At 41.8% G+C, this 26,108-nt stretch overlaps 1 protein-coding gene across 1 annotated transcript; it reads left to right on the top strand.

The window, feature by feature from the left end:
• Positions 1-18,242: 18,242 nt before the first annotated feature.
• LOC141777721 (proenkephalin-A-like) lies at positions 18,243-24,650 on the top strand. The gene is made up of 3 exons (XM_074652236.1): positions 18,243-18,618; positions 19,159-19,308; positions 23,780-24,650. Exons 2-3 carry the CDS (start codon positions 19,162-19,164, stop codon positions 24,377-24,379), a joined length of 747 nt encoding a protein of 248 aa, XP_074508337.1. The 5' UTR covers positions 18,243-18,618; positions 19,159-19,161; the 3' UTR covers positions 24,380-24,650.
• The last annotated feature ends 1,458 nt before the right edge of the window (positions 24,651-26,108 follow it).

Below are 26,108 nucleotides of genomic sequence, written 5' to 3' on the forward strand. Positions count from 1 at the left end.
ATCATTAATGCCATCTCTCCCTCTATGTCCCTCTTGCTGATTGATTGTAAACAGCAGTCATTACGTTTAGCCCCTCTGTCCGTCATCAGAGTGACGTTGGCTGTAGGAGCACTGATTAGCGCAGTTCAGGCTACGTGTATACATACTGTAAAGGGTGTGTGTGTGCAGTAGAGGCTGGTATACCTGCTAGTAGTGCTGATGATTGACTAGCCATCATCCTCAGAAACAACATAATCATGCTGGGTAATAAGGGCTGGAGGGAAATGACACTTTGCTCAGAGTCAAGGATCATTTTCTCTGAGGTACAGACGTCCAACATAATTCCCTGAATGATCATAATTTAAAGATGTGTGTGATAATGTCTTTGTGTTTTAGGCTATAGTTCGGTTTTCAGAGAAGCACCGTGCCATTAAGACCTGCAGATTTATAAATGAATCAGACTCTATAGAGTACACATGGGCATCATAAGGTTTATTAACCTCCTGTGTAAGATACAGTACCACACGAATGTCCACTGGCTGAGTCTGGGGAACGTTTTTCGCCGTGTGTGGGAGTTGAGAGGAGAGATAGGGCATACTAGGCAACCATCCCAATTGTCATTGCCTTCTCCCGGTTTCCTCTTGAGGTCACAATTGTCCTGTTTTTCTCCAGATTTTTTCAACTTTTTTTCCTTTCCGTTATCACAACCTGTTTCTGCCTACTTTGTATGTGTATGCCTTGTGCATTCAGGTGCCCAACCATCATCTTGTATCCAGAGTCTGGATGCTGCTGCTGAATTTGGGTCACAGTTTCGTCCAAGTCGTTGTCCTCTAACGGAGATAATAGATCGTGGAATCTGATCATCAAAAATAACAACAAAAGTCACGAGAGAAAAGGAAATGTCACCTATCTCACAATACAAACAAAACACATTGATCACAAGAAGACTGTTGCTCTGTCATGAGCTGCAGTTTAAGGTTTAGATGATTTTTAAACCTGTGTCATCTGGAACAAAATCACCACATGTTTTATCATCACAGAACATCAAGTCAAATGGCAAAAGGAGAAAGTCTCTTTATGTAATGCATAAATCATTGGCTATAAATATAACTTTCATGAACTGAAAAGTGGGCTACAAGTATACTTGCAGTGTGAAAAACTATTGAACTGAGAGTATTTTAAAGTGTACTTTCATAAACTAAGAAATGAGCTACAAGTATGTAACTATTAAACAGTATACCAATTCACTTGTAGTAAAGGTCATAATACTGTTGCAGTACAAAATACAACTTAGATGTAAACTATTTGTGTACTCAAAGTTACTGTTCTTACACTTAAAGTACACTTAAAAGTATACTTTTATAAACTAAAAAGTGGGCCAATTTAGTCCCAAGAAGTATTGAATTAGTACACTTACAAGTATACTACTAATGCATTGACTACTTTTTCGTAAGGGTTTATTGACGATGATAACAGGCGAGACAGTTCAGCGGTATTCTGAAGTGACGTCAACCACTTTGAATGTGCTGCGCAGCTGTTCCCCTCGGCTGCAATCCTGCAAATGTCCCCGCTGTGGGACTAATAATGGATTATCTTATCTAATTTTATCACCTGTCAGATGGCTTGTATATGTGTGGGAATTTGGGTTTGCTCAAACAATTCACTGCACTGTTGTGTTTGAAGCCATATGTCAATGTATTGTTCTCACGTTATTAAAGTGTGTGACATTCAACCCTCGTTGTCTTTTAACATCGGACTGATTTTTTTTTTTATCAGTGTTCAATAGATCCAGAACCTTTAAGGACTGTGTGAATAATGATCAAACACCTCATTGTTGAATATGTGAGAGCTAATCTCACAGACACTTGATGAAATGGATGATACACATCATCACAGCGAGTGTGCTTACATGAACATGAGTATCTTATCCTGGTAACATGGCAGATCGTTTGGAAACTTACTTCTCTTATATCACGAAAATGGTTCACCGAAATGTGTTTCTGAAAACAATAAATGCGAGAATGAATCTGTCTTTATTTTGGATCAACAACGGTTAGTGGGAAAGTTTCTCTGGAGTTTCAAGAGGCGGCGAGTCGCGTCGGACGCCAGTGAGGACGGAGGCTGTGGACATGTACCATTAGTGATCTATCTGCTCTCTCTGTGGCTCATTCATGTCTCAGGATCCAAGGAGATGGCAGCTAGGCTATTTTTACGCCGGCGTTTACGCCGAAAAACATCACCAGCTCTTTCAGATCGAGAATGATGGGTTCTTTCCTCCTCCTCACAGATCTGAGGAGGAAGCCATGTCTCATTTCCTCTGCCCAGTGCGTGCCTGTCCTGTTGTCCTGTCATGTTACGCGCACATCTGCCAGGCATGTTTGTGCATTACAGAGAGCAATCTAAGGGGTTTCCTCTGCACAGCGCACGTCACACTGGCTGTGTGAGGCTGTCTCGCAGGCATTTCTCTCCTCTGGCGTGGATCCCCCACAGAGCATCAGAGCGCACTCCACCAGAGGGATTTCATCCTCCACAGACTTGTCTACTTTATGTTAATTGATAAGTACCCAATTTAATTTATTTATAATATTTTTTATGCTAAATGCAGTACTTGTGAGGGTTTCTGGACAATATTTGTCATTGTTTTGTGTTGGTAATTGATTTCCAACAATAAATATGTACATACATTTGCATAAAGCAAGAGTATTAAATACTTGACAAATCTCCCTTAAGGTCCATTTTGAACAGATACAAAATTTGTGATTAATTTGCGATTATTCGATTAACTATGACCAATCATGTGATTATTTGCAATTAAAATATTTGAATCGATTGACAACCCTAATTCCACTATTCCACCGTTGTCTTCCTGCATCACGTCACCTCGCCAGATTTCACTAGACTCCTACTTGAACGAGTCTCTTTCCATAATGTGGCAAAAACAAGCACTTTTAGTGGACGTAAATGCCAGCTTGCCCCAATAGCACCATATATCACACTGTGAGCAGCTGCCGTCTACAGCACTCTCCCTCAATACTGGACCAATTTCAGAAATTGTTGTCCCCATTAGTCAGTTAGTCACAAAAACATGGGACAATTATGGTTGAAAAATGCCGAAGTTACCCACTAATGCACTATTGATCTTCTATTCTCACTCTAGGAAACGCAGCAAATAAAGATTTTTACAATGGTGTTGAACTCCTTTAATGTTCCTGCAGTGGCTAGCGGTCAAGTCTTGTTTGTCTCTGCAATAGAAAGTAAGTGTGTATAAATGTGCAGACAGCATTAAGTATTCAGCTGTCAGAATCATTTCTTGTTTGTTGTCTTTATCTGGTAACAACCCAGCAGCCTGTGGCTCCAACTATCATTTTACTGCTGTACACAGCACTAAACAACACAGCGTTGTTTGTTAAATGGCTTTTATCTGTGTCTCCTGCCAAAGCAGATAACAGCACATCACCCATAATACATTATTAAAAACATCTAAAGAAGACAGAGTATTTCAATGAAGTTTCTACAACTGCAGCTGAAATATTACCATCTAGAAAAATGGTCAATGTCGATGCTGTTTAGCATGACTTAGCTAATTTAGTCTCACTCACTGTCAGGCCTCTGTGACTGGACTGTCATCATTATCTATGGGTCTTGATGCATTCAGGTATGAATCTCCAGACACATTGGGCCCTATTCTAACGATCTATAGCGCATGGCCTAAAGTGCATGGTGTAAGTGCATCGCCTCGGCTGCGTGTCAGCTGCATCTCTTTTAGAGATTCAAGGTCTTGCCTACTTTTACCGCCAGCCACCCGCGGTTCACAGCAACGACAGACAGTGAAAGTGATCTATTGACTGTATATTGACATCATACTTACAACAATACTACACTTTCAATGTCTATATCTGTAGAATATGTCACGGACATGAAAAAAAGTAAAAATGTATTTTTAAATCAAAACTTCCTGCTTTCATTTAAAAATAAAAGTCCTCAAGCGTTTTTTTTTCAGTGGACAGAGTTCCTTCATTTGTTAACACAAGGCTTTTATTCTGAAATATGTTCAGGACAGTGTTGTAGAACATGCAGTGACTTGGAGAGCTCCATGAATAAATATTGTTACCTTCCCAGCTTCTCAGCTCCGAACCGTAGTTGGGAGTTTTCCTTGACTTGGCTAACTAACTTTAGCCTCCTCTCTGTAACACTGCAACGGTAACTGACTTCTATCCTTCACTGAGGCTGTGGCTAACTAACGCACACTTCTTCTCCGTCTCTGTCCATCACAACAACACAGACCAGCTCCTCCACTTGACTACGTCACACACAGGTTACCCACAAGGCCACACCTTAAAGAGACAGGGCTTGGCTCGTAACAATATAGAACAGGGTTTTAATTGTGGACTTTTACCATTATTTACAAATTATCACACGTTTCTTAACCTTTTTCTGTCTAAAATAAATATGAATTATATTTATAATGAAATGAAATGGCCATTATGAAAGGCAAACTCTATGTAGAAAGAAAGGGCAGACAGCACACCCGTGAAACACGCAGCCGTTCAGCAAGGCAGCCGCCACAAGCTGCTGATGTTCCCTGTGTGGGCAAGGGGGTTGTATTTAGTCTCTTAATTAAGTGTTTTTTGGGCGTAACAGGAATTAAACCAATCAGAGTTTCATCTCCCTCTAAAAGCCAGCATTGCTATCTAAAAGGCGGATTCGGCAAATTGGAGAAGTGAGCTGTTTTCTGCTGAGGAAACGGATCTGCTCGTGTGCAAAGTGAAAGTGTGCGAGGAGATGTATGTGGTGCTCTGCGAGTGGACTCTCTGCCTCTGCCGTCTCCCAACGAAAGAAAATTGTATTGCTTTCTGATGCAACCCACGGGGGAATCAGACCGCCTGAGCGGAGATGCAGTACGTACGGGCTTGCAGCCGGGCGCTGTCAGAGAGGCGGTGCGTAATGTGGATCCATCAGCCTCAAAACGTCACCGTTTAGGGGGGGAGGGCCCGCAAACTTTGAAGAAGCCTCCGTCTACACTCACACACACAGAGGGATGATGAGAGGAGACGCCACAGAGGTGTGTGTGCATCGTGATCTCTCTGGTACAGAAATGTACCCTCCTGGATTTTGCTGCAGTTTATTTTTGCAGCTCATTCTGTAGGTAGGTGTCCATCCACCTTTTTTGTGCCAAAGACTAACAAGAAAAAAAACAAAAATGAGAGAAAAAAGTGCTGAAATAACAAGAATTCAAACATACAAATGATGAAGAATTGATATATGGGTGTAGGAAACTAATTTCTCAAATAGATCTTGATGTCTTGCTTGTTCTTCCTTTAGCCTACTGCAGACAAAGCATTACTGTCCTGCTGCCACTCGCTGCTAAAGGCCTTTTAGGTGGGAAACAACATTATATGCCATGAATTATCAAAACCAGCTGGTGCTCCATTTATCATCTAATCTTGTCACATCTGCTCAGAATTATAGATCATCATGTGTTGATATGCAATTGATTTTGTGAAATTTTAGAAATTTGCAATTGAAATTGCGGAACATTGTTGTCCATTCCAGAGGTTGGTATTTAAATGGGAGGAGATGTATTTGCCAGCAGAGCTTAACACTCAGCTGCAGTGTTAGACATTGGGACATTCGTCCACTTAGACAATAAAATGGACTGGTCTAAGAACACACAGACTGTGTACAAGAAGGGTCCTTCAACGTCTGCAGAACCATGCTGCAGATGTTTTATGACTCAGTGGTGGCCAACGTCATCTTCTACGCTGTAGTGTGCGGGGGCATCAGGGTGAAGGCAGCCGATGCTAATAGACTCAACAAGCTCATCAGGAAAGCAGGTTCTGTCCTGGGAGTTGAACTGGAGTCTTTGAGAGAGGTTTCGGAGAGGAGGATGCTGAGAAAACTACTCATTATAGGGACAACGCCTCTCATCCTCTGAACGCCACACTGGAGTCATACCAGAGCACCTTCAGCCGTAGACTGAGACCTCCGAGGTGCACCAGAGAACGCCACAGGAGGTCTTTCCTACCAGCGGCCATCAGACTATATAACTCCTCCCCATTCTGCAGGAAGGACAGCTGAAATCACCGGACACTGACAACAACTATAATATCAATATCATGTGCAATACTACTTTTTCCATTCTCATGTGCAATATCACTGTTCATTGTGTGCAATATTAATGTCCAACATGTGCAATATTACTTCTTTTCTCATCACATGCAGTATTACTTATTTTTCTGTTGTTTTTTTTAGCTTACTTTACCTTTTTTTTTATTTGACTTATCTTATGTACTCATTTCACTAAATGTATCTTACTTAATTGTTATTCTATTAGGCACTGGTGCTAGAAATAGTACTTTTTATTTTATACACTTGTATTTTATACACTTCAACTTGTTGTAATTTTGTTGTATTTTTGAGCAATCTCTGGCACAAGAATTTCCTTCGGGATTAATAAAGTTCTATCTTATCTTATCTTATCTTATCTTATCTTATAACACACCCTGTCTATGAATTCATTCATTCAATTCATTCATTTACAGTTCATTTGCATTGGTGGTAAAAGACTGCCAAACTGCTTCCTCGAGTGGAACAAAACATTTTCAGTTAACCACACACAACACAGCGCTAACATACTAATATACGGCACTAACATACGGCACTAACATGACTAACATACGACGCTAACATCACTAACCTACAACGCTAACATCACTAACATGACTAACATACAGCAATAACATACAGACGTAGGCAAAATTGTTGGTACTCTTCCGTTAAAGAAAGAAAAACCCACAAAGGTCACTGAAATAACTTGAAACTGAGAAAAGTAATAATAAATAAAAATGTATTGAAAATTAACTAATGAAAATGAGATATTGCTTTTGAATTTTGGTTCAACAGAATCATTTTAAAAAACAAACTAATGAAACTGGCCTGGACAAAAATGATGGTACTCTTAACTTAATATTTAGTTGCACAACCTTTTGAGGCAATCACTGCAAACAAGCGATTTCTGTAACTCTCAATGAGACTTCTGCACCTGTCGACAGGTATGTTGGCCCACTCCTCTTGAGCAAACTGCTCTAGCTGTCTCAGGTTTGAAGGGTGCCTTCTCCAGATTGCATGTTTCAGCTCCTTCCACAGATGTTCAATAGGATTTAGATCAGGGCTCATAGAAGGCCACTTCAGAATAGTCCAATGTTTTGTTCTTAGCCATTCTTGGGTGTTTTTAGCTGTGTGTTTTGGGTCATTATCCTGTTGGAGGACCCATAACCTGCGACGGAGACCAAGCTTTCTGACACTGGGCAGCACATTTCGCTCCAGAATGCCTTGATAGTCTTGAGATTTCATTGTACCCGGCACAGATTCAAGACACCCTGTGCCAGATGCAGCAAAGCAGCCCCAGAACATAACCGAGCCTCCTCCATGTTTCACATTAGGTACAGTGTTCTTTTCTTTGTATGCTTCATTTTTGCGTCTGTAAACATAGAGCTGATTTGACTTGCCAAAAAGCTCCAGTTTTGTCTCATCTGTCCAAAGGACATTCTCCCAGAAGCTTTGTGGCTTGTCAATATGCATTTTGGCATATTCCAGTCTCGCTTTTTTATGATTTGCTTTCAACAGTGGTGTCCTCCTCGGTCGTCTTCCATTAAGTCCACTTTGGCTCAAACAGCGACGGATGGTGCGATCTGACACTGATGTACCTTGACCTTGGAGTTCACCTCTAATCTCTTTGGAAGTTGTTCTGGGCTCTTTGGTTACCATTTGTATTATCCGTCTCTTCAATTTCTCATCAATTTTCCTCTTGCGGCCACGTCCAGGGAGGTTGGCTACAGTCCCGTGGACCTTAAACTTCTGAATAATATGTGCAACTGTAGTCACAGGAACATCAAGCTGCTTGGAGATGGTCCTATAGCCTTTACCTTTAACATGCTTGTCAATAATGTTCTTTCTGATCTCCTGAGACAACTCTCTCCTTAGCTTTCTGTGATCCATGTTCAGTGTGGTACACACCATGATGCCAAACAGCACAGTGACTACTTTTCACCCTTTAAATAGGCAGACTGACTGATTACAAGTTTGAAGACACCTGTGATGCTAATTACAGGACACACCTTAGTTTAATATGTCCCTATGGTCACATTATTTTACATCTTTTCTAGGGGTACCATCATTTTTCTCTAGGCCAGTTTCATCAGTTTGTTTTTTTAAATGATTCTGTTGAACCACAATTCAAAAGCAACAGCTGATTTTCATTAGTTAATTTTCAGTAAATTTTTATTTATTATTACTTTTGTCAGTTTCAAGTTATTTAAGTGACCATTGTGGGGTTTTCTTTCTTTAACGGAAGAGTACCAACAATTTTGCCTACGTCTGTACATCACTAACATACGACGCTAACATACAGCGCTAACATGACTAACATCACTAACATATGGCGCTAACATAGCTAACATCACTAACATACAGTGCTAACATGGCTAACATCACTAACATACAGCGCTAACATACAGTGCTAACATAGCTAACATCACTAACATACAGCGCTAACATATAGCGCTACCTGGAGATTTCCTTCACATTACAGTGAAAATATAGCACTGCTACATTTTTGATATAGCTATATTACATAAACTTGTTTTTTTAAACTTTATTAGATTAGTTTTATATACATACAGGTACATAAATTAAATTTGACCTCTGCATTTAACCCATCATTAAGGCCCTGACACACCAGGCCGACGGTCAGCCATCGGACAGTTTGGGGCCGTTGGTGAGAGTCTTCTGCGGTGTGTCCAGCTCTGCCCGTGTCAGACCGATTGTTCAAATTCAATGAATTTAACTTATTTTCAATTTATGTCAAATGTAGGCTAATATCTGGCTATTTAAAACATACGTCTGGTAGTTGTTCAATTTGGCCGGAATTCTGGAATATTAACGGGCATATTGGCCGTCAAGAAAAAGGTCTAGCATAAACCCTGCATGCCAGCAGCCTCTATAAAATTCGAAATTTAGTCTTTGTTCTCCAATTTCCCACGTGCAAGAAGATAGACAAACATGCAAATGCACACACACACGCATACACACACACACTCACACCAACAGCTCATAACTGGCATTGCAGGTTAATCTTTATTGAGGCTCATGTTCCTGACAAATAAGTGCTGGGAACAAACAGTGAGGCGGCGTGGTGATGTTAGCAGAACGCCTTTTCTTAATTAAAAAGCTTGTCTTTGTTATACCTGCACCAATGATAGCAGCTATCTGTGTGGGGGAGATAAGGTGGGGTGGAGTGGGGATTGTATACGAGGGAACACAATGAATGACACTGCCTGTGTGTGTGTGTGTGTGTGTGTGTGTGTGTGTGTGTGTGTGTGTGTGTGAGTGAGGCATGGGAGACATGTGTCCATATAAAACAGAACATAGGGATAGAAAACGTTATTTAAGGAGTCGTGATGGGCGTATGTCATTCAGGACTTTTGGTGGAAGCAGAGGAAGCCTGGATGGAGCTGATGAAACCAGCAAGTGGCCATCAATCAAGAAAACACATCACGTCAAGTCAATTTTTATTTATATAGCCCAATATCACTAATTTGCCTCCGAGGGCTTTACAATGTGTACAGCATACAACACCCTCTGTCCTTTGACCCACCCTTCAGATAAGGAAAAACTCCCCAAAAAACCCCAGACATGCAATAGATGTTGTGTATACAGAATAGAACAACATGATAAAACTATAGTATGGAAAATAAGGATGACAAAATGATAAATTGTGAACATAATGACTCCGGGAGGATGTTGAGCAACTTCAAGTGATTCCAAACAGACCTGAACCACACAAACTCCTCTCCATCATGGGGACCCACACTCAGGCACACCATTCACACAGATGGGAAGGGGGGGTATGGACAACATGCACACAAGGGAGACAAGAGGTGAGGTTGAATCTCCTGGAGGACAAAGATTCAGATCCAAACATCTGGAAGGAGGCACCGACAGCCCGGGGAGAGGGCCAGAGAGATGCAGTGGTTTTCAGAGAGTGAACAGTGTTCTCGTCGCAGGAGAAGAAGAACGTAACGCATAAGCATCCCAGCCAGACGACACATGGAAATACAACTATGAGTTCAGAATGCATCTTTCGTAAAGTTTACAAGAACCCATGCTGATAGATGCCTCAAGGCGAAAACCACCACCATCATCAGAAATCAGCAAAGAAACCCCGCACTAATGACGCATTCACACCAAGAGCGAAGCGTGTGGTGAAAGCCTCTCAGCGTTGAGATTCTCCTCCTGTCGTCACTGACGTCCTGACGTTGTTGAATCAGAAATGGAGGAAATAAATCTTCTGTTTGTGGTCACCCAGAGCTACGATAATACATCATATCTGTACAGAGACCGGACCAAACTCTGTGTAGAAACCACAGACTGTCTACGGTAGAAACAACAACGTCGCTGCCGTATTTATGCCTAGATGACTTTATGTTGAGTGTTGATGGAGCTGCATAGCCTGGCACTGATCAATCCAAACTATATTCAGAAAACAAGCATTTTAAAAGTTGTCTGCTTGTCGTCTTGCGGACAGACCTGGCAAAGCATAAATTCAGACTTTTTACAAATCAGCATCATTATGTAGTTATTTCGGCATCATTTTGATGCGTTTATTGCAATTAAATCACAGCACAACATGTTTATTTTAGGTTCATACCGTAGTAGCAAAGTGTGGCTTGCTAGATAGGTTTTCTGACATATCTGGGACTTCACCAACATGTACAAAGCAGCAACAGTGGTTATTTATTCCATGGTTGATGGTGGAAATGGCAGAAAGAAAAGTTGTTGGTATCTCCTCTCCTCGAAAGCGAGGCGAAAATTTGCTTTGCTCTTGGTATGAATGCACTGAACAACTGAGCGAACAAGACCCCTGGCTGCCGGCAGCTGCAGAATAAGCCCTTGGGGACTGCCCCATGCTATCGGTTAAATAAATCTGAAATTGGCAATAATATTGAGTTCCAGGTTCATTTTTTTGTGCCTCTTGAGAATCTTGAGGGATAAGGATCTCCTGTAGCAGTGGAGTTGGATGGTTTCCTCAGACGGTATACAGTGTTAGCATCCTTGAGTGCTTATAACTCCCAACACTAAGATGTTATCTAATGAAAAACTGCAGAGCAAATCGTTATTTTCCAGAATCATCCCAACCACGTAAGAGAAGCCATTATCCGTGTTTCTATTCACATATTTTTTACGCTTATTTTGAAGTATATCACATTAGAAAAGCTTTATGAAAATGGCAAAATTCAATAAAACTCTTTCAGTTGCGCAAAAAAAGTTTTTCCGCTCGCTTGAGGTGGTTTTTGCCTTTGTTGAAAAAGAGTTGAAGCGCTAAAAGTGTTATGGAAACTCCTTTGCCGAATCAATTCTGACGTAGCGAACATTTAACTCACTTGACTGATCAGCTGTTTCTGCTGTCGGCGTCTTCTCAGATATTCCTATAACGTGTGAATGCTTGTCTTCGTCCCCAGACAACATGAAACGTGATCAATACTAGCTGACGTGAATTAACTATTAAAACTAATTCCTGAAGACCCTTCTCTCGTAGATGATTAGATGGGCAAGTTGACTTTTTTTGTTTCCGGTTTGCAATCTCTACTTCTTCTTCTTCTCTATTTACTGGCAGCTTACAGCCATGCGTAGCCTATAGCGCCAACTTCTGACTAAACTACGCCGTAGCCAAGTTTATTCACTCCAAACCAATTGATGGAAATGGTCCTAATTCGTATTTTTTTTTTGCAACGTTTCAAAAGTTTGCTTAAAATTTGCTTGATAATTGAATGGAAACACAACAACTGTTGTGTTGCACGGCTGCACGGTAGTGCAGTGGTTAGCACTGGCGCCTCACAGCTAGAGGGTTGCAGGTTCAAATCTGGCTTGGGGCCCTTCTGTGTGGAGTTTGCATGTTCTCCCCGTGTTAGCGTGGGTTTTCTCCGGGTACTCCGGTTTCCTCCCACAGTCCAAAGACATGCAGGTTAGGTTAATTGTTGACTCTAAATTGCCCTTAGGTGTGAATGGTTGTCTGTCTCTATGTGTCAGCCCTGTGATGGACTGGCGACCTGTCCAGGGTGTACCCCGCCTTCGCCCAATGTTGGCTGGGATTGGCTCCAGCCCCCCCCGCGACCTCTAACGGGATAAGCGGTTGCAGATGGATGGATGGACAACAACTGTTTGGTTATTATACATACAGTGACAGGCTACTGAAGCATTGTCATGGTCCTGGGATTTTGCATCGTCTAGTTTGCTGTTTTATTTTGAAAGTTCCCTCTCCTCATGCTTCATGCGTTTACTTCCTGCCCTTTGTATGTGTCTAATCACCCTGCCCTCCTTGTGTATTTAGTCTGTGTTTTCCCTCTTTGAGTCGTCAGATTGGCTGCTTTGGCTGCTTGTGTTCCTCATGCTATAGCCTACAGCTTCGTTCTCACTTAAGTTTTTGTTTCTCTCCTTGTACTTGGATTTGCCTCATCCTGCTCCCTCAGTTTTGTAGCCTGCCTATTTTTGTTTTTTGGAATCAGCTTTTTGTTATTAAAGGGGATGTATATAAAACTCACCTCTTCAGTCCTTGTGCACATACATCTGGGTATTTGGAGTGCCTACCAACCCACAAACTGGGAAATAAGACAACCCAGTCAGTTTGTTGTCAGAAAACATGTGATTCAACAACCAATCAGATTTGGCTCGCCTTCCTATGTCACATGCAGGCTCATTAAAATGTACTGCCCACAGCTTGAGAACTACCTTTGCAAAGGTGCACGGTATTTTTCTCTCAAGCCAATCAGAGTAGACTGGGCTTTTTCAGGAGAAGGCTCTTAAAGAGACAGTCGCTAAAACGGAGTGTGTCAGACAGAGGGTGAATACAGGGATATTCAGACAGACAGGAGGAGAAAAATAAAGTGTGTTTTTTACATTAAAGCATGTAAACATGTTCTAGTAGAAACCCCAAATACAAGTATGAAGCTGGAAATGAGCATGATACGTCCCCTTTAAAGCTTGCGATTTGTTCCTTCAACCTGCCTGCCTGGTGTCCTGCATTTGGGTCCTCCTTTTGTAACTGTAAAAACATATTACAGAGGCAACCAGGTGTCCCAGCTACTAGTGAAGTCATCATGTGCAATTACTGTACTTTTAGGACATATGAAGAGTGGTGATGTTTGCAAAATGTCAGGCCAGACTCCAGCTTAAAAGACCAGTGTGTAGGATTTGTTACCATCTAGTGGTGAGGTTGCAGATTGTAACTCTCTAGAGCCAGTGTTTGGTTTGTCTGTACTGGGCTACTGTAGAAACATGGCGGCCGGCTCCGTGAAGAGGACCTGCTCCTTATGTAGATATAATTCATTGCACTCGTGCTCTCTTCCTCTATTAGGTCCACAATTGCAGTTTCTGATACACTTGACCTTTTAACTTCTCCTTACTCTTGTTACGGCTGGCTCAAGGGAAGTAACATGTAGGAAGAAAACAAAGGTGAATCAAACGAACTTAGAATTTATTACATTAACAAAAGAAAAGAAGGAACAAACAGAGGCAGAGCTGAGAGAGAGAGAGAGAGTGCTGCTGGGTGGAGGAGGGGCTTTTAAACTCATCCACACATCATGGCAAACATCAACAGTTGGGGCTGGTAGGCAAGACTCCGCCCCTGGTTCACCTGCAATACAACTGCACAGACAGACACAAGGGAAACAACAACCGAGTCCCAGTGTCCCCCCCTACGGCCTTCAGCCCTGAACCCTCAGGGACTTGACTGATGTTACCTGGTATATGGTTGAGTGTGAGAGGTTGCAAGGGCTTGAAATGGTATAAATATGAATGGGACAGCACTTTGTGGGGATCAGGTTATCTTGATGACGCCAATTATGGGGTTTTATTTACGTTTTTACTGTCTATTTGAATGTCTTCAGGTTCTTGCCTTACGAGACTTTTTTTTTATTTGTACGTAAATGCAGATATTAAATATTTGTTGTAAATTTATTTTAATGGAAACAGAAATAAGGAAGCAGCTACAACATTTTAGATGTCCCATCCATCATGTCTAATGCAGATCTAACAGTTCCTGAATATCTGGATGGAATTTTTGTTGAGATGTGAAGGAACAACGGTAGAATACTGACTTATTATGATTCAGCCATTTCCCCACAGTCACTTCCTTGGCCTAGCCTATATTGAAAAGCCTCTTGTACATACCTTTCTGATTTGATTTGCCTTAGAGCAGCCGTAACCCCAGTTTAAGAGTTGTGTTGTTGGCCACCGAGTCAGGCAGGCCGAGTTGTACTTGTTCAGATTGGATACCCTTGATAGGTAACGATTGTATTTTTCAATCTGGACCCTATCTTCCCAGGTTTTTGTGTCTAAGGGACTAATGGGGACAATAATTTCTGAAAAATGGTCCAGTATTGAGGGAGAACGCTGTAACCGGCAGCCGCGAAACGAGCTGCGAGGGCAAGTGAGCAGCGTCAATGTATTGCTTGCTCCAGTTTGTTATTGTGCTCTGAAATCTGGCGAGGTGACGTGTTGTTTGATTTTTTTTCTGCTACGCCAGCCTCAATAGAGGAAACTTTTTGTAGTTACTAGTTAAATGGTGAATTGCATTCATATAGCACCTCTCTAGTCTTCTGACCACTCAAAGGGATCTAAACTACATGTCAGCATTCACCCATTCACACACAGGATGGCTAAATAACGCCCCAAATTTTGATGGGGAAATATTGTCATGGCAATTTTCAAAGGGGTCCCTTGACCTCTGACCTCCAGATATGTGATTGAAAATAGGTCCCATGGGTACTCACTCCCATGTTTATGTGTCTAAGTGACTAATGGGGACAATCATTTCTGAACAAAATGGTCCAGTATTGAGGGAGAACGCTGTAACCGGCAGCCGCGAAACGAGCTGCGAGGGCAAGTGAGCAGCGTCAATGTATTGCTTGATCCAGTCTGTTTGTTATTGTGCTCTGAAATATGGCGAGGTGACGTGTTGCCGGAAGACAACGGTGGAATAGTGGAATACATCCATGGTGGAAATGCGAGTGGCAGCCGGGCAGAGTTTGTTGCGTTGGAGTACAGAAAGCGTAGCTCAGTGTTATCTAAAAGATTTTCAATGTCATGGCTGAATATTCAGATGATTTCCACAATGTAGATGAGGTCTTTGAATTCGATGGCCGCCCGTATTTATTGTAGCCAGAGTATACGGATATTCAGATTTCACAACGAGACTTCTCTTTGAGCGTGACTCTTTCCATAATGTCAGACACTTATAATACCAATCAGAGCCTGTCACGGCAAAAACAAGCACTTTTAGTGGACGTAAATGACGGTGCCAGCTTGCCCCAATAGGATTATATTGCAGCTGCCGTTTTGCAGCTGCCAATTAGCAGCTGCCGTCTACAGCGCTCTCCCTCAATACTGGACCAATTTCAGAAATTGTTGTCCCCATTAGTCAGCTAGACACACAAACATGTGAAGATAGGGTCGAGGTTGAAAAACACCTCAGTTCCCCTTTAGTAGGAGTGGGAGAAAAGTGCCCTGTGGCCTGCCTTTGCTGGAGAATTTCTGCATATTTTGTCCCCCCTCCCCAGGAAAGCAGCTTTCACATCTGCTCACAGTTCAGAAATCAGATACACTTTTGGACTCCCTCCCCACCATAACCAGAACACACCTATCACCATGGATACAGGAAGCTGCGACACAGCCTCTGTCTGAGCAGGCATATGAAATACTTTAGAGATTAATCTGGAGAACATGTAGGAAAAGCTCTGGTTTAAGTCTGGATCACTCAGTAATCCCCCAATACACTTTAGTCATCCTCTCAGCTTCATGATTAAGATTTTTATTGACTGCTGAGACTGCAGTCAAATCCTTTTTCAAAGCCTAAAGAACTAGTATGATTTATGTACATTTCTATTATTACATTTGGACTTGTATTTATATAGACTTGTAGTCTTCTGATCACTCAAAGCGCTTAACACTATCACTGTCAGCATTCATCCATTCACACACAGGATGGCTAAATAACGCTCCAAATTTTAGCGAGGAAAAACTGTCATGGCTATATTCAAAGGGGTCCCTTGACCTCTGACCTCCAGATATGTGAATGTAAATGGGTTCTCTGGGTACCCACGAGTCTCCCCTTTACAGACATGCACACTTTATGATAATCAAATGCAGTTTGGGGTTAGTCATAGTCAAGTCAGCACACTGACACACTGACAGCTGTTGTTGCCTGTTGGGCTGCAGTTTGCCATGTTATGATTGGAGCATATTGTTTTACGCTAAATAGAGTACCTGTGAGGGTTTCTGGACAATATTTGTCATTGTTTTGTGTTGTTAATTGATTTACAATAATAAATATATACATATATTTGCATAAAGCAGCATATTTGCCCCCTCCCATGTTGATAAGAGTATTAAATACTTGACAAATCTCCCTGTAAACCTGCAGTAGGCAGCATGTTTTTGGCATCGTTGGGCAAAATTTTCATAATAACCTTTCAGCATATTGTAATTCAAGTGTTCTGAGACCTCCTCATGGCTCTGTTTTCAGGCTTTAAAAAATCTAGCCGGTGAAGGGAGCCTTGGCCAATCACAGGTCATTTCGTTTCTTATTTTACAGCTAAACAGTACACTACAAGATGTTTCTGAAAACATTTGAGGAGAGAAATAGACATTACAGTAACAGAATATTGATTCATATTTGATCAGCGCTGCCTAGTTTGACCGTTTGGTCGAGGTTCGTGGTGACTGACAGCTGCTCAGGGACGGCAAAGCTCCAGATCAGCTCTGACTGCTTGTTTTTCCTCCAGTCTGGGAAATCTTGCAGATGCAATTAGGAGCACCGGAGGACACCGGAGGACATTGGAGGACAACGAAGGACACAGAGACACATTTTTTTTTTCAGATTACCTGTTGCTTGATGTCTCATGCACTACTGTCAGGAAATAGTGACCGTTTTAAAAAAAAACTTTTTAAAATCATATTTGTTCCATTTCTACCCACTGCTGCTTTATGTACATTTTGAACAAATAACAAATGTGCGATTCATTTGTGATTAATCACGATTAAATATTTTAATTGATTGACAGCCCTAATTTATACTAATAGATAGCAGTAAAAACTAGAATGGCACTCGGAGAGCGTAGACCTCCGCCAAGGTGCCCGAGTACGATTGCCCCCCCCTCTCTGTTCAGCTTGTGCCATCATCCACGTGTATTTTTGTTTATGTTGAGATCATCTGTACGTAGCGGAGCATCGTAAAACACTTCATTCAAACTGGACAGAAACAAAATAAAACTCACCTAAACCGTCTTCGTTACTCTTTCCAACAATCACCAAGTGTGCTGTGGTCGAACTCAATTGTAATTTCACCGAAGATCTCTGAAGGAAAGAAATCGCCACCAAAATCGAATGGCTTGTTCATTGTGCCACACACCACCCCTCCAAAAAAGTTAATTCAAATCCATCACAGACTTTTGGAGTTATCCTGCTAACGGACAAACAAACAAACAGACCAACGCCAGTGAAAACATAACCTCTTTCCTATAGGCCATCAGCCTTGGCGGAGGTAACAATGAGACCTTTACTGACCACGTAACACTTGAAAATATTTTCTATTATCGACCCTCTCGGGCACATGTCCTCTCATTCCAGTCATGTCACATGCAGGCATGTGAAAACTCCCACAGTAGGTCGGTTTCACTGCATGTTTTACACACTGTGATCTGAAACGATATAGCACATGAATGATTTCACAATCTCCAATCGGACATTAAACCTGAAAACCACAACGATAAAAACTTAACGACTAGATGTGGTCAGGGCAGCATATCGGATTTTTAATAAAAGAACAATCCATGAAGCAACATGTCGTATGAGAACCAAACCCTGCAGAGCTGTTATACTACCGGCCCGACCGCACCAGAGAGCTGCTGTGTTCATTCATCTCTGTTAAGGAGAAGTATTACAGACATAAATTCCTACATGAAATATTATTCCCACACAGAACCTGCCTGGTGGACTGACATTTATTATATCACATGTCACAGACTTCCTGAGAAGCAATAAAATGTGTGACAGAAAAGAGGTGTGTGTGGTAAAGGGGGGGTGGGGAGTGGGTCTACGACGTCACATCGTCACGCTCATTAACCCCTCCACCTCCACCCCTCCCCATTATCCCCGGTGACGTAAGCGCACCAACTATACTTTAACCGCGCCGCGGAGCCACGGAGCCGCAGCAGCACTCCACCGAGCACTTTGAACGGACTCCCGCAACACTTTAACGGCTCTTTGTGTTTCTCCTTCTAACCGGTTCTTCTAACACCCGGAGCGAGCCACCCGGTCCGGTCCGGTCCAGTAGGACTTCACCTTTTCACGGAACAACCGACCCGGAGTCAGTGAGAGACAGGTGTGTCTGCTGATTGGCTGAACCGTGAACCTGCTCTGCACCCCCACCCCCGCCGCGTGCAGCACAGGGAGCTCGAGCACAGATATATCGGGTGCACCAGGCTCGCGCCACTTAACAGTTCCCCATTCCGCTGGTACCCCCGAGGGCACGCGCGGACTAGGAAAGCATTGAACAGCTTTAATCTCGTTTAAAATACCACAGAGGTAAGAAATACACTTCTTCATGTACTTGTTATTGATGCAACTATTACTACTATAATTACTACTACAGCTACTACTAATAATTACTAAAGTTAGATTTTCTACTAGAGCACTACTGCTGTCATTAAGACTAATAACAATAACTTTAAGGACCTTCCGTGGTAGCCTATAATGCTCTACATAAGTATTTACAAATGTGTTAAAATGATTATTATTTTACAGAGTATCTGTAGTGGCAGAAGCAGCCTTTGAAGTAACAGCAACAGCAGCAGCAGCAGCCTGTTATTTTTATTTTTATATATTTTTTATTTTTTAACTTACACTTTTAAATTATTTTATTCGTTTTTATCGTATGCACTTTGCGCTCTTTTATCTTGCTTTTATATATGTAAAGCACTTTGAATTGCCTTTGTGTATGAAATGTGCTATATAAATAAACTTGCCTTGCCTTAGTAGTAGATGTTGCTAAATGACTGTCTGTTACTTTGGTTCTGGAGAATAATAATGTTCTAACTTTGTAATGTTTCTGTTTCCGTCCTCCAGTCCATGGCTGCCCCGCGCGCACACAGCAGCTGCTTGTGGATGCTGGTCCTGGGCGCGTGCGTGTCGCTGGTGGTCGGCACGGAGTGCGGGAAGGAGTGCGCCCTGTGCGTGTACCGTCTGCTGGGACAGCAGTCTGGTTTCTCCTCCCTGGTAAATGGATCTATTATTACTCTATTACTGTTTACAGTTGATTCATATTCATATTCTCTATATTACAAAGGTAGAGGTAAAAAAAATTGAATGCTGAGTAAATCAGTGAGGTTACAGAGACTGTGTTACCTGTGGTCAATCTGATCATAAATAAACTAAAGAAATAAAGTGAAGTGGTGTGAGTAACAGCTGTGTGGTTTCTCCTCCTCATAAAGTGTCATTTAATCAGGTGATATATCCAACTAATAATAGCACTTGGCAGCTCCCTTTTAAAGTCTACTATTATAATATATTAAGCAAAATACATAGAGTCATTCTGAAAATACATAGCGACCATTTAATTAGTTCCAGGTATTTATTTAATCTTTTTTTTTTCATACGCACCCCTCAATTTCTGTTTTTCACTCCACTCCTTTCATTCTTTCCTCTATGTATAGTTCCCTCACCTAACCTGTTTCCCTTTATTTCCCTTCCCATCCCTCTGTTCTTTCCTCCTCTCCTTTCCTCTTTCATTTCCGCACACCGCTCCTCTTTTCACATTTTGTGTCTTCAGTTATTAGATTTACTTTAATCATGATAATATTGTCCTGTTGATTTCAAACCGATACAGCCTCGACAAATATGTCAGTCTTCTCCTTTCATTATAGGGATGATTTTTATCTTTTTTATTCCTTCCTCCTCCTCCTCCTCCTAATTTTCTCCTCTCCCTCTCTAATTTTAATTCCTTTCTTCACCCATCATCTTTTCCCATTTGATCCCTCCGTCCTCCTTCAGCCCGTCTCTGGCTGTAATCACGGTAATATTGTTCTATAGGCTTCAAGCCAATACTCTAAACCGGTAGGGCTTTCCCCCCATTTCCTTTCCTCCATTCTTCCCTTCTCATTGTATGTATTTCCCTGTTCTCTATTTGATCCATTTCTCTAAAATCCATTTCAGTGTTTTCTCAAATTTGAAACAAATTCACATGAAGTTATGTCAAATGTGTCGAGTTTCATGACTTCTTCTGTGACATTCTCCGTATGATGTGTGACCGGGTTAATGTTCTCCTTTGTCCTCCTGCGACAATCAACATTTTTGCTTAATTGATGCAAAGACATTTATAATGAGCAGATAAAAATAATTGTCCTTCCATTCAATTCAGTTTATTTTGATATGGCGTCAAATCATAACAAAAGTTATCTCAAGAACAGGTCTAGACCGTACTCTATAATTTAGAGACCCAACAAGAGATCCCCCATGAGCACGCACTCGTGCGACAATGGCAAGAAAAAAACACTTTAACGGGTAGAAACCTTGGTCAGAACTGGGCTCTGGGTGGGCGGACATCTGAGAGAGAGAGAGAGAGAGAGAGAGACAGAGAGATGCACAGCAAACACAATCACAGCACAGCAGCTCTAATAGTAATACAAATAGGACTGATAATAATCAATAGCAGTGGATGTAATAGAGTGATAATAGAAATAGCAGTAATAATAGCAGTAATAATAATAGAAATTGATTGAAACATTATAACATACTGACAAATAATCCAACAATCTCAATCAATAATCTCTTATTTTATCTCCTATTCAGGTAGAACTCCTCTACATTTACTCTAATATGACCTGTAAACAAGAGAAATGGGATAAATAAACATTATTAATGGATTTTAGTAGTACTTTATAGCACATAATCCTCTAAAATTACAGCAGTGTGTCAGAGGACTAAATTATACATTTATAGATAGGTCATAATTCCATTATCTTCAACAATGAAGAGGGCTTCCGTCCTCAAAAAGACATTAGAAAAATTAATAGAGATTCTCTGACACGGAGAACGTGGATTTAGTTCCCTGTTTTCTTGACACAAATATTTCAACAGCACTTAGAAAGCTGTGATTGTGGGGAGGAAAGAAAGACAGATAAAGATATTAATTGAAATCTAAATTGATATTTAGCCGTTAAATCAGTCCATATTGCTGTCCCCTTTTCCTTCAATCACTACTTGTGTACTTCCCATTACGGCCACCAGAGGGGGCTGCTGCCCACACCCCCCCTCCCTGCCCCTCAGGTGCCAATAAGTCCTCAATTCAATTTTCCTCTTCATTAATTCTGTCTTCATAAGCCGGCGGCACTGAAAGCTCAGCAAGAATCCCTCCTCCATGCCATCAAATAAGTGGAATCCAATGACACATGTGAGGTTGGGAGCAGGTTATCCCGGCAGTGTGAACCCCCCACCCCCCAGGGCCCAGCAGATGCCTTCAGTCTGATTGCACTTCTGCCACCGGGGTTATATGGACTCACACAGTTCCAGGATGACTGGGATAAGTGGGTGGCGGTGTGGGGGGGGGGCAGCTTTTATAGGGGAGGCCTCCATTAGATGAATAGGATACTGTGTCAGTGGGTGAGGAACAGGCTGCGACAGATGGTTTCAAGAGAGATTGAATTGTGTTTTTCTAAATTGTTAAGGGACTAAGTGAGGGATACCACAGATTAAATAGGCCGTTGTGTTCTCCGAAGCATCTGCTGACTGTTGGAATCTCTCCTCGTTGACTCTTTCACACTTAACACCCGTTTGTGTTGTCTTTGTTCTTCTCTATCGGAACACGTTCTTGGAGTACAGCGACGGCAGAGCGTTCTCTGTGTGCTTCTGCCTCCATTTCAATTCTTTCACTAACACTTCATCAAGCTTTATTGTCTTGGTTAATCCAGCGGTTGTTGACCTTCTTCATGTCAAGAACCCCTAAATTGATACACATTAGGTCACGGACCCCCATTTGATAAGATTTAGCTATCGGAGGATCTGTTTCCCTCTGAATAAAATAACTCAATCATTTCTTTTTTCATTTCTTTCCATGAGAAGATCGATGTCAATCTCATGTGTGTTAAAGGGATATTAGGATACGCAGTGTCAGTCTTCCATAAAACTGGGGAACTTAAAGAGAATAGTATATGAAGCAGCAGAGGCCAACACATCCTGACTTTGAGTCCCTATATGGGTCGAGATTCAAAAGACATCCTACATTTCCCATAAGCTAACTCAATAGTGTGTCTCCATCAGACTCTTTTTGCTTGAAAAATGCCCACACGTTAAAACTCCACACTTTTTCTACACGTTTCTACCACACTCTTTCCATAAATAGGAAATACTCAACATGTAGTGCCTCCTAAAACCAAAAACTCTGCATATTCAGTACATGAATTAATTCATATTTAACACTGAACTGACTATACTGAGTCACTATAGTCACTGACCGAATCCGTTGAGCACCCCTCACTCGTGACTGAAAGCTCAGCCGTGATGTATACTTATTATATTACTTTCTGGTTAAAAGCTTAGCAACACGCAATAAATAATTTGCAAATGAGTGATTGCTGATCTATTAACCTGATACACAGTCCCCTTTTCAGACCTACTTTTGTACTGAACTCAACGATTTGAACGAGCGACAGAAAGAACACAACAGTAAATCTTCAGGGATAATGAATCTTCAAATTAAACTGAATAAAATAATTTGAAAGTGAATAGCAATGCCCACCTTTATATTAAATATATCCTGACTCCAGCTCCATTCTCAACACACACATGGATAAGAAAGACAGTCTTCTTCTCATCGATTAAAATTTTGAATCGCAAAATAATCCCACACTTTTTATCCATTCAAAATGTACCTTAAAGGGGGATTTGTCAAGTAATTATCAACATGGGAGTGGACAAATATGCTTGAACAGATACAAAATTTGTGATTAATTTGTGAATTTGTGATATTTGATTTACAATATGTATTATTGTAAATCAATTAACAACACAAAACAATGAAAGATATTGTCCAGAAACCCTCACAGGTACTGCATTTAGCATAACAAATATGCTCAAATCATAACATGGCAAACTGCAGCCCAACAGGCAACAACAGCTGTCAGTGTGTCAGTGTGCTGACTTGACTATGACTTGCCCCAAACTGCATGTGATTATCATAAAGTGGGCATGTCTGTAAAGGGGAGACTCGTGGGTACTCATAGAACCCATTTTCATTCACATATCTTGAGGTCAGAGGTCAAGGGACCACTTTGAAAATGGCCATGACAGTTTTTCCTCGCCAAAATTTAGTGTAAGTTTGGAGCGTTATTTAGCCTCCATGGCGACAAGATAGTATGACATGGTTGTTACCGATGGATTCATTGGGTAAGAGCCCGATACTACCGAAAATTGAAAGTTGCATTAATGCGTTAAAGAAAGTAGTAGCGTTAAAACTAATTTGCGTTAACGCGTTGTTATCGCGTTAACTTTGACAGCCCTGATATTTTCTAACATCTTTACAGAACTATGGTGCCTTAATTACCTTAATGTAGAAAATAAACAGATTATTTCCCTAATACAATCACAGTGATTCAGCTGTTGATATTTCAATGGAAGCATGGCAGCATGTTAAAACATTGTACTGATAAGATCGATAATGAAAAGTCATAACGATCATTCTGATTTTTTCCAGACATGCTCACTTGAGTGCGAGGGCGGGTTGGACAGTCAGAAGCTCCGCCTGTGCCGGGACTTCTTGTTGGAGGAGGAAAACCACATTCCTCTGAATGCCGACCCCCGTCAACAGCAGGAACAGGAAGCGGCGGGCGCCATGACAGCTGACGACGAAGACGCGACATCACCTGAACACGTGCTGGCCAAGAAGTACGGCGGATTCATGAAGCGCTACGGCGGCTTCATGTCTCGCCGCTCCTCCTCGCCAGAGGGGGTTTTGGAGGATCCCGGAAACCAGGACGAAGAGGAAACCATACGCCTGGAGATCCTAAAGATTCTCAACGAAGCGGCTGAGCACGGTGGCGAAGGGGACGGTCAGGGAGGCGAGGCGGTGAAGAGGTACGGGGGCTTCATGCGTCGAGCTGACGGAGGGGTGGCGCAGGGCGATCTGCTGGAGGCGGTGCTGGGCCGCGGGCTCAAGAAGCGCTACGGAGGGTTCATGAGGCGCGTTGGCAGGCCCGAGTGGCTGGTGGACAGCAGCAAGAGCGGGGGGGTGTTGAAACGGGCCTGGGAGAACGGCAGCGAGCTACAGAAGAGGTACGGGGGGTTCATGGACTAGGACGTCACAGTTATGACCCTTCACTCCCCCCATCCCTCCAAACCCCTCTCTTCAACCAGTCACCTTGTAATCTGGACTTGCTGGTGTTTGAATCCCCCCCCCCCCAACCCCTCGCTTTGTATAACGTGCTGCTGCCTACTTCATTGGTTCAACTGCTCCCGTAATGATAAAAAAAGATAAACATATGTTGTTCAGATGTACACAAATCATATTTTGTTCTGTTTTTGGTTCTCCCGATGATATTATTTATTAAATCAATCTGTTGATCGAGGCGTGTTGGTCGAGTGTGATTTCAAAAAAACTTACCGTGTTCAAACTGTGTGTGTGAAAGGGTCTATATTTCAGAACAATAGTCAAGAGCTCTTATAAAATATGCAGATATTTGCTGTGCAAGTATATCAAAACAACATATAACATTATGAAACTGGGGTTGCTTTCCATAAAACTGCTACTATAACAAAAGCAATAGAAATGTTATGTAAATACATACAATTTCATAGAGACGCAAAGACCTGTTTTATTATTTTTGTGTTATAATGATTGAGTTATTAGGGTTAGAGTTGGACATAACACCTGACCTGAACTGATAGTAGATCTGATCCTTAATGACAGATCATATTGTATTTCCATCTTTACCGAGGTGCACACATATCTTTATTGCCTTATCATGGATTGATGTTATAATAGAGACTTTACACCTCAACATATTCATACGCACACACTCATGGACACACAAAACCACTCCAGACAATAGCAAAGAGTATAAAAGTAAAGAGACAAAACTTTGGTGGCTTTTTTTTAACAACAGCGCTGCCGCCATTTTGGACTGAAAACACCAATGAGTCTGTGTCCATGATTGTATAAAGAGACGTCTGTAAATCAGAGGATAATTTTTTTTTAGGTAAATCAACTTCCCAGTAGGAACACTTAAATATCCCTTATTTAAATCTTTATGTCCTGAAAGTAGTAAAATGAACCAATAGCTGAATCCAGAATTATTTTCCTCGGCATAATGAACGCACATCAGACCCACAGGACCTCATATGACATATCCAGTTCTGCCAGCTTCCTGCTAGCTGTATGCGGCTGTAATAATGGATATATTGGCTGTAATTCATCACTTTTATTATCTTCTAATTATTAGAAGATAATAAAAGTCAACAGATCTGGACAGATCTAGTCCACCACGATACAGGCATACACCCATATTGGCTGTATGCCTGTATCGTGGTGGATGTATTAACGTCTCTGTTCCCAAACAACCGGCTATCGGCCAGTAGCTAGTAGCGCTGGTAGCATAATTAACCGTTAACCGACTTTAAGAATTTTAACCGATTAATACTATCAGTTAAATGGCTAAAAGAAATATTACGGATAACTTAAATAGCTGAGCAAAACTCAGGAGCGGCTCGTCACATAAAGGAGAAAAGCTGGTCCATTTTAGCAACCCACCTTAAGAGAGTCTGAGCCGGAGTTGCGGGATACAGGAAGTTGACTCGGGTCTTGAGCTGAGGAGTTGCAGCATTTATTCACCGACAAATAAACTGTACACACACTGTCTGCTACAGCTACATTCACAGCTATAACGCCACCAACAACCCCACACTCACCGCCGCCACACACACACACGGTCTGTCGGAGACTCGCTTACGTTACGCCGTGCTGGCAGAGCGTATGTGTGTGACAACGGTGAGCACGAAGCCACCAGCAACGCTACAACTGCTAACGT

Source organism: Sebastes fasciatus, chromosome 11 (genome assembly GCF_043250625.1).
Source record: "Sebastes fasciatus isolate fSebFas1 chromosome 11, fSebFas1.pri, whole genome shotgun sequence".
Taxonomy (NCBI): Eukaryota; Metazoa; Chordata; class Actinopteri; order Perciformes; family Sebastidae; genus Sebastes; species Sebastes fasciatus.

Bases quoted from the DNA above. Each gene is read 5' to 3' on its own strand.
- LOC141777721 (XM_074652236.1), top strand. From the start codon at position 19,162: ATGGCTGCCCCGCGCGCACACAGCAGCTGCTTGTGGATGCTGGTCCTG. The intron at 19,309-23,779 runs GTAAATGGATCT...GATTTTTTCCAG, and splicing joins AGTCTGGTTTCTCCTCCCTG to ACATGCTCACTTGAGTGCGA.